Genomic DNA, 13,454 nt, shown 5'->3' with positions numbered 1-13,454 from the left:
ATGTTAACTCTGATATTTTCATCACAGATGTTGGCAGACCTGCTGAGCTTTTCTAGCAACTTTTTGTTTTTGTTCCTCCTTCACTATCCTATCTACCTGCGACTCCACTTCCAAGGAACCATGAACCTGAACTCCAGCAACACACTTCAGGTCCTTACCATTAAGTGTATATGTCCTGCCCTGATTTGCTTTTCCAAAATGCAGCACCTCACACTTACCTAATTAAACTCCATCTGCCATTTCTCAGCCTATTGGCCCATCTGATCAAGATTCTGTTGTACTCTGAGGTAACCGTCTTCACTGTCCACTACAACTCCAATTTTGTGATCTGTAAACTTACTAGCCATACCTCCTATATTCACATCTAAATTGTTTATGTAAATGACGAAAAGCAGTGGACCCAGCACCAATCTTTGTGGCACACCACTGGTCACAGGCCTCCAGTCTGAAAAGCACCCCTCCTCCACCACCCTCTGTCTTCTACCTTTGAACTAGTTCTGTATCCAAATGGCTAGTTTTCCCTGTATTCCATGTGATCTAACCTTGCTAACCAGCCTACCATGAGGAACCTTATCGAATGCCTTACTGAAGTCCATACAGATCATGTCCACCACTCTGCCCTCATCAATCCTCTTCATTACTTCTTCAAAAAACTCAATCAAGTTAGTGAGACACGATCTCCCACGCACAAAACCATGTTGACTATCCCTAATCAGTCCTTTCCAAATACATGTAAATCCTGTCCTTCAAGATTCCCTCCAAAAACATGCCCACCACTGATGTCAGGCTCATCACTCTGTAGTTTCCTGGTTTTTCCTCACCACCACTCTTAAATAGTGGCACTGCATTAGCCAACCTCCAGTTTTCTAACAGCTCACCTGTGCTTATCAATGATACAAATATCTCAGCACGGGGTCCAGCAATCACTTCCGTAGCTTCCCACAGAGTTCTAGGATACACTTGATCAGCTCCTTGGGATTTATTCACCTTTGTGTTTTAAGACATCCAGCACCACCACCTCTGTAATATGGACATGTTTAAAGATGTTGCTGTTTATTTCTCCACATTCTGTATCTTCCACATCCTTCTCCAAAGTACATATTGATGCTAAATACTCGTTTAGCATATCCCCATCTCCTGCGGTTCTACAGATAGGCAGTCTTGCTGATCTTTAAGGGCCCCTATTCTCTCCATAGTTACCCTTTTGTCCTTAATGTATTTATAAAATCCCTTTCGATTATTCTTAACCCTATTTGCCAAAGCTGACTCATGACCCCTTTATGCCCTCTTGATTTCCCTCTTAAGTAGACTCCTACTGCCTTTATAACCTTCTAAGGATTCACTCGATCTCTGCTATCTATACCAGACGTATGTTACCTTCTTTTTCTTGACTGAAGTGTTAATTTCTCTAGTCATCCAGCAATCCCTACATCTACCAGCCTTGCCTTTCGCCCTAGCAGGAGCATACTGTTGCTGGACTCTCGTTATATCTTTTTTTTTTTTTTTTGAAGGCTTCCCATTTTCCAGCTGTCTGTTTACTTGCAAACATCCGCCCCCAATCAACTTTTGAACGTTCTTGCCTAATACCTTCAAAATTGGCCTTCCTCCAATTTATAACTTTAACTTTTAGATCCAGTCTATCATTTTCCATCAGATACAGTAAGAACTGCCGATGCTGGAGTCAGATAACAGTGTGGAGCTGGAGGAGCACAGCAGGCCAGGCAGCATCAGAGGAGCAGGAAAGTTGACGTTTCGGGTCAGGACCCTCCTTCAGAAATATTTTCAGGGGCAGGTGATGGCCTAGTGGTATTATCGGCAGACTGCTAATCCAGACGCCCAATAATGTTCTGGGGACCAGGGTTCGAATCCCACCATGGGATTCCTTTTCCATCACTATTTTAAAACTAATAGAATTATGATGATTGACTATAGTTCTGTCAACCGTAACTTTTTGTATTATTTTGCTAAAATGCTCTGCTCTCCATCACTTTAAGGATCAGTTATTTCCAATTTCTCTTCACATTGCCATCTCTATTCTTCCCAAGCTTCAGCTAGTCCGGAGATTACCACAATCCTCGACATCACTTACCTCCACCGGCTCTTTGTGGCCGAGTGAATTGACTTTGGGTGCATTATCTCTGCTTTGTGATCCCTCCAGTTGCATGAACCCTCCATTCATCTGCTTTTGGTTACAATATTTTCCTTGCCCCTGTTGCTCTTTCATTGAAGACCAATTCGGCCATTAAACCCCTAGCCTCTTCATTATCTTTATGCCAGTTTCCCATTTAGACTTTTAACCCATCTGCCTGAGTTAAGTTAGAATATCAGCGCGAATTTTATTGAACATTGGTGCAGACTCAAGAGCCTAATGAGTTACTCCTGCTGTTAGTTCATATGTTCTTAATTTGCTCCAGCCAACTGAGATGTTAAATGAAGCTTGGTTTGAAGTGTTGATCTGCTTTCTTCCACAATGAAGTGAATGTTCAAAACAGTAATAATGTTTGGATTCTTATAGGTCATTTTAGTAAAACTTAGTCTTTCTAAATTATAAAACTTATGATTATACATTCTCATTCATTCAATTCTGCAACTTGCTTGAACACAGTAACTCCTCCAATATGCTGTGGTTCCATATGGGTAGTGCATTGTGTCCCTTTTTGTCTCCTGTTTTTTTTTGTTTAAACTATAATTGAGCTATGTTTTCTGACTACCTTCTTGCTATCTTGTTATCCCTGGTTTCAGAGACAAATCATTTTTTAAAACAATGCAAAGAATATTTCTGAAATTATCACCTTTATTGACAATTGATGACTGGATTGTTGTTAAATACCCATCAGGTTCATGAAGGACCTTCAAGGAAGGAAATCTACTGTTTTTACCTTGTGTGGCCTATGTGATTCTGTGATGGCTTTTAACAGTCCTTTCAAATGACCCAGTGCACTCCTTGGTTTTCAAGGTAATGGATCAAAACCACCTCAAGGCAATTTTACGATGGGTTATGATTGCCTTGCTAATAACACCCCTATCCCATGAAAGCAATGAATTTCTCAACTGCACTGTCTGAGATTTATTAACCATTTTGCACTACTTGTCTCATGCCTGTGCTAGCTTTACTTTCTGAGGAATCTGAGATAGCAAGATGAATGCATATTTGCTGCAGAAAACAAAATTAAAAAAAAGTGTGTTCCCCTACCATTTCAAGAGAGTGGTTGTTTTTACTCACTATTCTACTAATAAATGTGCTGTAAATGCTGTGGAGTGTTTTTTTTTTTTTGTTCATTCATTGTCACTAGCTAGACCAGCATTATATGCCCATCCCAAATCGCCAAGAAAGCAGTAGAGATAACCAAATTGCTGAGAGTCTGGAGTCATGTAGGCCAGGCCAGCTAAGGCCATATTTCCTTTTCTCTAAACAACACTAGTGAACAGGATGGATTTTTACAACCATCTACAGTGGTTGCTATTAGGCTAACTGTTTCTTTAATATTGCAGATTTTTATTGAATTGAAATTTTACCATCTGCCTTGGTGGGATTCAAGCCATGTCCCAGAGCATTAGCCTACGGTTTTGGATTGCTAGTCCAGTGACATTACCATTGTTATCACCATCCCCTATTACTTGATGAATAAAGAAATGCTTACTGACATCTTACTTAAATTTACTTTTTACTCGCAGAAACCAATGCTGTCCTATTGTAGCTCAGTTTAAAGTCCTGCTCTGGCTTTACTGTTACTGTTGTCTTTAAAAAGAAGAGCCATTCCTCATTTCATCTGTTTTTCTCTCGCACCTCTCCATTTCCGTCAGCAAAGCTAAAGAGATATTAAATACTCCAATGCTGGGGATTAGTCTCATGTCACTTTGCTCCACTGAACTGGCTATTTATCTTCTATCTAGGTAATTAAAGGTAGCTACAGAATTTAAGATGCAATCTGATTAGTGTACAGTTTAATTGAGAGTTATTCTGATCTGTGCTGTCATTATTAACAACATAACAATATTCCTTTGGTTCTTTTGTTGATTGCTGCCACATGTAGTTGTTAAATGCATAATGTTTTGTACTTAGCTGTGTTAAATTTTATGTTTCACATTTTCTGCCCATCTTTATACTTTTTGTCAAACTTCCTTTGAAACTTGTGCTTCATTTGACTTGACTTACTGTTTCCTCCCAATTTGTATCATTTTTGAACTTCACCAATTTGCATTGAATTTCTGTCTTTGGGTTATCTATATAAAATGGAGCTAATAGGAATTCCAGCATTCTTCATTACCTTTTCTGCACTTCCCATCACTTCCTTATTTCTAAATGTTCACTTATTTTTTCTATATTTCCAAGTTTTACTTTGAAATCTCACTTCCATCTTATGTCGCGTATTTTCTTGGAAGTTTTGTCAAAGACTTCCTGAAATTCCAAAGGCCACACGCTTGGTTTAGTTGATAGTACTCTTGTCACTGAATCGGAGGTTAGTTGGATGAATTCCACCAGAAGAGTCTTATTTCAGCACCATTTTCCTGCGTTATCTCAGGATCCATTAATGTTTTTAGAAATCTATTGATCTCCATCTTGAAATGTTGAATGATTGAGCTTTCACAGCTCTTAGGCAGAGAATTCCAAAGATTGACTGCCCACTAAGTGAAGAAATTGTCCCTCAGCTCAGTCATAAATAGCCTGTTCCTTATGCTGAAACTAACTCCTGGTTCTGCTGCAGGTCCAACCTCCACCCTCCACAGCCAGGGGAAACATTCTTGCTACATCTACCCTGTAGATCCCTGTACGAATTTTGAATGGGATCATACTCCTCGTTCTTTTAAACTTCCAAGGAAAAAAGCCCAATCAATTAGTCTGTCCTCATGGAACAATCTCTCCATCCTAGGAATTAGTTTGTTGAACCTTCTTTGCACTCTCTCAAAGGTGATGTCTTTCTGTCGATGAGGAGAGCAAAAATGCAATACTCCAGTGTGCTTCTCACCATGGCAGTATATAGTATCAATGCATACTTAAGCACATAATCTCAGCCACAATTTAATGTAATATGGAACAATGCTGCATTATGAGAAAGACTGTACTTCAATGAGAGAGAATTTATGTCCCCTATGCCTGTACAAAACTAATCCATTTGGAAGCTTTAATGGCACTGGATGAGGAGAAGGGTCTTCTACCAGTACTCTGAACAGCATTAATAATTCAGCCAGCACTGTTAAAAAGAGACTATTTAATCACTTGTGGCATTTGTTGTTTCTGGGCCCTGGTGCACACTGTTACTTTCATTTTTATGACAGCAACAACCATATTTTTAAAAAAAAATAGAACGCTTTGTGACATCCTAAGTCAGTATAGGTACTATAGTCTACCTGGCATGCCACCACCTGGAGCTAAACCATCAAATATTTTTTGATCTGGCAAAAGAGAGATTTTCTGAAGTCAAAACTGAAAGAACTGTGGATGCTTTATATGAGAAACAAAAATAGAAATTGCCGGAAAAGCTCAGCAGATCTGGCAGCATCTATGGAGAGAAATCAGTTAAAGTTTCAGGTCAAGTGACCTTTCTGAAGCCATATTGGGTGCTGCACATAAAAGAAGATCCTCTCTAATATTCCCTGATTTGATTCCCTTTATTTTCAACTGTTAAAGTAAGACAGATTGACTTCTATGATCTTTGCCATGATTGTGAGCCTCTGGGATATGGTACAATTGATGGCAATGGTCAAAAAGTATAAGATTTCCTCCCAAACACTGCAGTGATTAGTTTTGTGGGGGTGGCATGTATTTGATGCATTGCATAGATAATAGGGGCAGCCAGCTATTTAAATCATTGGTACCCATTTGGATTTGATCCTGGGGCACCTTTGGAGAAGGTAAGGTGACCATGGAAATTGTGCAAAGGAGGCATAAAAATGCATAAATTGTGCATTAATGCATTACGGTTAAGTATGTTGGTACTTTAAACAGACTTTAACTAATGTAACAGCTGCTTCTGACAGTTTTAAGTATCAAGAGGACTAATCAAAGGGGAATGTCATGCCATAAGACATAGGAGCAGAAGAAGGCCATTCAACCTGGACTTTTTTTCTTTGTCATTCTTTGAGATTTCGGCTGATCTAATAATCCTCAACCTTCCTTTCTGCCTTTTCCCATAACCTTTGATTTCCTTGTTGATTTAAAAACCTGTCTATATCAGCCTTGAATATGCTTAACGACCGAACTTCTAAAGCCCTGTGTAGTAAAGAATTCCACAGATGCTTTTGAAGCATTTAAAAATCCAGTTTAAATCTTTGAAAAAAGTTGTCTAGTGGTTTGTTTTAAAAGAAAATATTTACTTGCTATTTCACAATGTCTGTGTGCATAAATTCGAGGTTTTCCATTACTAGATAAATGCTGTGTGATGGATTTCACACTCATCCATTATCACAGACAGATGCCTGGTATTTCAGGGTTTGATTAACAGCTGCAAGTGGGAGCCCTTGTGCAGTGGTAGTGTCCCTACCACTGGACCTTGAGACCCATGTTCAAGTTCAACCTGCTTCAGAGGTGCATCATAACATGCCTGAACAGGGTGATTAAAAATGTTAATGACTGCAAACGATTGTAGACTCTGGAGCTATGGATCCCAATACTGTTGCTATAAGAGATTGTGCACTTAAGATCATAGATCACGGAGGATCATAGAATCCTATAGTGTGGAAACAGGCCCTTCAGCCCAACAAATCCACACCGAACTTCAGAGCATTCCACCTAATCTACACATCCCTGAACATTATGGGCAATTTTAGCATGGCCAATCCACCTAACCTGCACATCTTTGGACTGTGGGAGGAAATCAGAGCACCCGGAAGAAACCCACGCAGACATGGGGAAAATGTGCAAACTCCACACAGACAGTTGCCCAAGGGTGGAATCAAACCTGGGTTGCTGGTGCTGTGAGGCAGCAGTGCTAACCACTGAGTCACCATGATGCCCATGAAATATTTATTGTTTTCAGGGTTTGTTTAGTTAAGGGGATGTAAATGAGTACATGAGTAAAAATAAATGAGTTTTTCCATTATAATGAAGTTTACAATCCAACTTTATGCCATCTATTTGAGTACTGAAGTCTGCCAATGGTGGGTATTAGATGAATTGACATGGTTGATATAAAGGCAGTGGATGGTGAGTGAGTCGTCATGAACTGGCATGTGAAGCAGAAGGCGCCTTGTGGGTGGGCTAAAGGACAGAGTTGGTGTGGAGAAAATGAAGGATGTGGGTGGCAAGGTGGTCTGGCGGGTATAATATGTCATGGAGAGTGTGTGGAGGGAGAGATGTGAGATTTGTGCTGGAAGAATATTTTTGAATTTATTATTTTGGACATTAAACTTCATTACAGTGTCGGTGTGCTAAAGCAAGTCTTTCACCAACCTGCTTCCCAGGGAACCCTGCCTATCCAGGTAAGTAATTGAACTTCAAGGGCACTTTCTTTCCTGGGTCAGATTTGCTGAGCCAGGAATTACCCTGGCTCTGGGCTCCCAATCTTTGAATTAAATTCCGATCACATAACCTGAAACATCCACCAACTTCTGAATATTTATTTCTCTTCTTTATTTCTGTGATAGTGTCTGGTTCATGTTGTGGCAATAATCTTCACTTAATACAGTTTATTACCTATTTGTGTTGGTTTAAGTTTCATCTTTGCTGCTGAATTTTGAGAGTACATTGAGCGTGGTTCTTTAATTTCAGTTCTGTTCTGTTCGAGGAGGGTGATACTTTGAACATTACTTACTGCTTGTTTTTTAAATTATAACTGTGCTTTCAACTGATTATGTTCCATGTTCAGATATTTGTAAGTTCTGTGCTTGCACTTTTACCTGAACAAAAGAGATTATTTTAGAATAATTAAAACACTTTTGACTTACCTTTTAAACTTGAAATTTCAAGTTATGAATAAAAATTGGTCTTATTATTTTGTTTCTGGGGTGTCAGTATACTATGGCAGATGGACTGCAATGGTTCAAGAAGGCACTTCACCACTTCTGTGGGGCAACTAGGGATGAGCAATAAATGCTGGCCCAGCATGCATTACCGATGTCCCATGAGTGATTTTTGTTTTAAATATGGGCTTTGCTAGCTAGGCAAATATTTATTGCCTATCCATAATTGATTTTTGAGAAGGTGGTGATAAACTGATGTCTTGAATCATTGATGTCTTAGAGGTATAGGGACACCCACAGTGCTGTTAGGTTAGGAGTTTCACCGTTTTGACCCAGTATCAGTGAAGGAACAGTGATATAATTGCAAGTCGTGATGACGTGTGACTCGAAGGGGAATTTGAAGCTGGTGGTGTTCTCATGTATCTGCTGCTCTAGTCCTTCTTGGTGGTAGAGCTCACAGGTTTGAAAGGTGCTGTTGAAGGAGGCTTGGCAAGTAATTGCAATGCACCTTGTAGATAGTGTACACTGCTGCCACTGTATGTTGATGAGTCATGAATTGTGTTGAACATAATTGGATTGTCACCAAATATCTTTGTATGTAGCCTAATGATGGAAGGAAGGCCATTGAAACAAAGGAGAAGGACATGGTGGATGTGAGTCTGAAGAAGGGTACGTAAATATACTAGAGCATGTCAGTATTAAAGAAATAAAGGAGGTGGTACTGTTGTTTTGAAAAGCATTAAGGTAGATAGGTCCTCAGGACCTGATGGGATCTATAGCAAGAATGCTGAAGGAGGCAAGGGAGGAAATTGCTGAGGCCTTGTATGAAATCTTTGTATCCTCTTTAGTCACAGTAGAGCTCTCAGAGGATTGGAGAATAGCCAGTGTTGTTCCTTTGTTTCAGAAGGGCAACATGGATAATCCAGGAAATTACAGGCCAGTGAGTCAATGGAAGAGAAATTATTGGAGAAGATTCTTAGGGATAGAATAAATTCAGATTTGGAAAATATGGATTTATCAGTGATGAGCAGCATGGCTTAGTGCAGGGAAGATAGTTTCTCACAAACTTGATTGTTTTTGTTTGAGAAAATGACAACGATGATTGGGGGCAGGGTAATAATGTTGTCAAGGGCCTTGCTAAAGTCCATATATACAGTCACATGGGATCCGTGTGAGTTGCTAAGACAAACACAGAACTGGCTTAGTCGTAGAAGACAAAGAGTAATGGTGGAAGGGTGTTTTTCTGACTGGATATCTGTGACCAGTGGTATTCGACAGGGATCAGTGCTGGGACTACTGTTGTTTGTAATATATGCAAATGATTTAAAGGAGAATGTAAATATCCTGATTAGTAAGCTTGCGGATGACACAAAGATTGGGGGAGCTATAGATAGTGAGAGGATACAGTAGGATATAGAAAGGCTGGAGACTTAGTGGGAGTTTAATCTGGACAAATATAAGGTGATGCCTTTTGGAAAATCTAATGCAGGAGGGAAATATACAGTAAATGGAAGAATATTTAACAGCATCAGCATATGGAAGGAGCGAGGTATACAGGTCCATGGTTTCCTGAAAGTGATAACATAAATGGATAAGGTAGTCAAGAAGACATATGGCCTGCTGGCCTTCATTTGTTAAGGCAGGGAGTATAAAATGTGGCAAATCGTGCTGCAGCTGTATAGAACATTAGAGATAACAAGGTGTAGAGCTGGATCACAGCAGGCCAAGCAGCATCATAGGAGCAGGAAAGCTGACGTTTCAGGCCTAGACCCTCCTTCAGAAAGATTTCTGAAGAAGGGTGTAGGCCCGAAACGTCAGCTTTCCTGCTCCTCTGATGCTGCTTGGCCTGCTGTGTTCATCCAGCTCTACACCTTGTTATCTCAGATCCTCCAGCATCTGCAGTTCCTACTATCTCTGTATAGAACATTAGTTTGGCCACATTTGGAATATTGTGTCAAGTTCTGATTGCTACGCTACCAGAAGGATGTGGAGGCTTTGGAGAGGGTACAGAAATGGTTTGCAAGGATGTTGCCTGTCTTGGAGGGCATTACCAGTGAGGACAGATTGGACAGTCTTGGTTTTTTTTTCATTTGAATGTTGGCATATGAGGGGCAAACTGATAGAAGCTCACAAAATCATGCGAGGCATGGATAGTCACAGTCTTTTTCCCATGATGGAAATGTCAATTACTAGGGGAAATAGATTTAAGATAAAAGGGGGAAGAGTTTAAAGGAGATACGAGAGGCAAGTTTTTAATACGGAGGGTGATAAGGAGCTGGAATGAGTGCCAGAAGAAGTGGTGGAGGCGGATACATTTAATCATAACATTTAAGAGACGACATAACAGATAAATTAATAGGCAAGGAATAGAGAAATATGGACTGCATAGAGGTAAAAGATGTTTAGTTTAGAGGGCATCATGTGTCGGTGCAGACTTGGAGGGCAAAGGGCCTGTTGCTGTGCTGAACTGTTCTTTGTTCTTTGAAGGAACTTGCTTAGGCCCAGCGCGCAACCCTGAGGAACTTGTGCATTGATATCCTTCTTCCAAGATGATTGACCTCCAATAACCATCTTCCTTTGTGCCGCATGTGACTCCAGCCAGCAGTGGATTTCCATTGACTTCAGTTTTGCTACAGCTCCTTGATGCTACACTCTGTCAAATGCTGCCTTGATGTTGAGGATATCACTCACCTTATTTGAACTTACCACTCTCACTTATCTCTTTTATCCATGATTGGACCAAGCCTCTGAATTTTTTTTAATATAGTGAATTCTGCAATCCACACTTAACAACTTTATTTTATTTCTACATGGGTCCTGAGGTCTGTGGATGCTAGATACAAGGCAAGTTGACATAATAGATACAATGGAAAAGGGTACGGGCGGGGTCATAGATCAGCATGGATTGGCACTACGTTAGCATGGAGAGCAGGAGGTTTCACACGAGTGGGTTGAGGGGCAACATCGGTTAGCATGAACAAAAACTGAAATTGCTGGAAAAGCTCAGCAAGTCTGGCAGCATCTGTGGAGAGAAATCATTGGGTTGAATGGGTTGGCATGACTCAGGTCAGGAGTCGAATGGCCTTGGGGGGGAATCTAAACTGAGTGACAGTCAACAGGTCATCATTTTGCAAGGGCTGCGTTATCACAGTCAGTGACGCCTTCTATCACTTTGATGATTGAGTTTAGACTGAGAATCACTATTGAACTATCCTGCTTTTTTGAGAGTGGGACATATCTAGACAATTTTCCATGTTGCAGTATAGGTGCTGGTGATGCAACTGAATTGTAAAAATCAAGCAGATTTTAAAATGTTGAGACCTGTGAGAAACTTTTTGTTTCGTATGTCTCTGAGGTTCTGCGTTTACCTGATTAGTTTAGTGCTATAAGTTGGAAGATTTTGCATATGATGATTGCCTTTGTGCTCCCATGAACAAACACTTTCATTACTAAGTATTTTTAGTGTAAGTGGAACTGATTTGGTGCTAGCTCACTCAAACCGCATTCTTTGTCTGTGACTCTGGTATTGTCTATTGTCTGGCTCCAGGAACATCCTGGAGCTTAATAACTGTGAATGGCTGTTCTGAGAGCAACTTTTCTGCTTGGGTTCATAGGTGAAGGGAAGGTGGAACTTGAATAGTAGTTTGTCATTTCCCAAAGTCACTCTTTGTCCAAATACTCAAAAATAGTCCACTTCTAGTGATAGCAATGTTGTAATTATGTGCTTTTTTTTGTAATTGTGTAGTTTATGAAAGGATTTATATTTTTAAAGACTTTGAGCTTGCTTTGAGGAGCAAAAATTATTTGAAACTAATCTGGCATCTGTGTTCTTATTCTTCTAGAAACCTGCAAACATTTTAGTAATGGGTGAAGGACCAGAACGAGGGAGAGTCAAAATTGGTATAGTATGCTATAACTTTTGTTTTGTACAGTTTCTGGACTGATTATGGAAGCTAATCTGGAAGTTTGTGTTATAGGCTAAAAACACAAATAGATGTTCTGAATGTTGTATTCGAATGAAGACTTGTTAGAAAATTGCAGGGTATTTTAATTTTTTTTTTGTTGCTTAATTTGCTTCCTGTGTAAAGAATTGCCATTGTGTGCCTAGACAAGGATCAGCCAAAATCAGCAGCTCTATGTAGGTAGCTCCATGGGAAAATCCAATTCATTTGTATTCTTTCCTGTCTCTGATGTCAATCAAGTTGCATCTGAGTTATGGAACTTCCTGACTTTGATTAACAGTCACATCCAGAATAGGAAAGAATGCTGATTGGTAAGATTTGATTAGAACTGATGGCGTTGTTGGCTTGGATGATCCTTGCTGTGTAGGTATTTTTAATTACCAACTCTTTAAGGCAGAGTGAAATTTGCATCTCCACCCAGTGAGTTCTAATCACATATTTCAATATATATCCATCTATCAGGTACTTGTTCTTTGAAACCAAAAATGGGCCAATTAAATTAAGTTGAGGCATGTAATATTTCAGAGTTGTTTGATCAAATGTGCAATAGTTCTAGCTGTAGGGTTTTGCCCTAGAATGAAATGAGTTTCATTCGCAAGATTGAACTCTTGCTACAGAATAGTTGATTTTTAAAAAAAAAGCAGAATACTTGGGACACATGGGGATATAGTGCTTAACCCAACAGGAATGAGTGATTTTACTCTTGCTGTCTCAACTCACTTTCAATGACCTGTGTGCAGTCAAATGTAAGCTTGAGAAATTTGGTGACAGCATTAAAATCTGGAGAGCGTAAAGAGAGAAACCTCTTTTAAAAAGAAGAATAAAGAGTGATTTACATCCACATTGCAAAACGGTTGACAAATCAGAAATCATGAATGGAATTACATCATAGAGTGAGTGTTATTAAACTATGACAAGGTTTCTTGATGATGTGAGGAATTGATTTCATAAAGTTTATGAAATACCATGTTCAATTTTGATCACCACAACCCAAAAATGAAGTATTACATACTGGAGCTGGAGCAAAAAAGGCAACAAAACTGATTGCAAGTTAAAAAGGGATGAACTATGGGGAAAGATTAAGAAGTTGAAGCTCTACATCTTGTCAAAAGGCAACAACTCCTGAAGAAATCTTAATGTTCCATAATCATAGTTACTATAACATAGTAGGAAAAAAAATGCATTTAAATTGGCAAAAGGTAATTTTTAAAACCTACAACATAGAATCCGAAAGGAAAGATGGAGACTATTTTGTTCACGTTTCTGCACCAGTTCTTTGAAAGAATGATCCATGGTCCTGCTTTTTCACCAATAGCTCCATAAAATATTGAGGGGAAAAAGTTTTGTTATGCTGTGATTTAAAAAGTGGAAGCGTGGAAGCAGGCAAGCAGGATTTTAGAGAATAAACTGAAATGGTATAATGAGATGCTTCAGAGATCTTTATTACACTAAATAGTCTTTTCTTGTCTTTGATTTTTCTGGTGCCAGTTTTTCAAAGTCTTTGCAGCATCTAAGAACCTTGTTGGCAAATATTCTGGACTTGTATCCTACCCTATTACCCATAAAAACAAGACAAAGGACTGCAGATGCTGG

The 13,454-nt window shown here is 39.5% G+C and overlaps 2 protein-coding genes across 5 annotated transcripts in view; one reads left to right on the top strand and one right to left on the bottom strand.

The window, feature by feature from the left end:
• The window catches only part of atp8a2 (ATPase phospholipid transporting 8A2), a 701,479-nt gene that overhangs the window by 582,743 nt on the left and 105,282 nt on the right, over positions 1–13,454 (bottom strand). The gene's annotated exons all lie outside the window — the stretch shown is intronic.
• Positions 1–13,454, top strand: part of cdk8 (cyclin-dependent kinase 8) — an 80,970-nt gene that overhangs the window by 42,549 nt on the left and 24,967 nt on the right. For 3 of the 4 annotated variants that reach the window (XM_048597587.1, XM_048597585.1, XM_048597584.1), the window contains one exon: positions 11,742–11,799. In XM_048597587.1, the coding sequence (XP_048453544.1) occupies positions 11,742–11,799 (58 nt within the window). Of the gene's footprint in view, positions 1–7,358; positions 7,420–11,741; positions 11,800–13,454 lie in introns of all 4 variants that reach the window. The other variant, XM_048597586.1, reaches the window with a different exon arrangement.

The sequence above is a fragment of the Rhincodon typus genome, chromosome 6 (assembly GCF_021869965.1).
Source record: "Rhincodon typus isolate 14 chromosome 6, sRhiTyp1.1, whole genome shotgun sequence".
NCBI lineage: Eukaryota > Metazoa > Chordata > Chondrichthyes > Orectolobiformes > Rhincodontidae > Rhincodon > Rhincodon typus.
The sequence above is the reverse complement of the archived record's forward strand: the minus strand, read 5'-3'. Positions and strand labels throughout refer to the sequence as shown.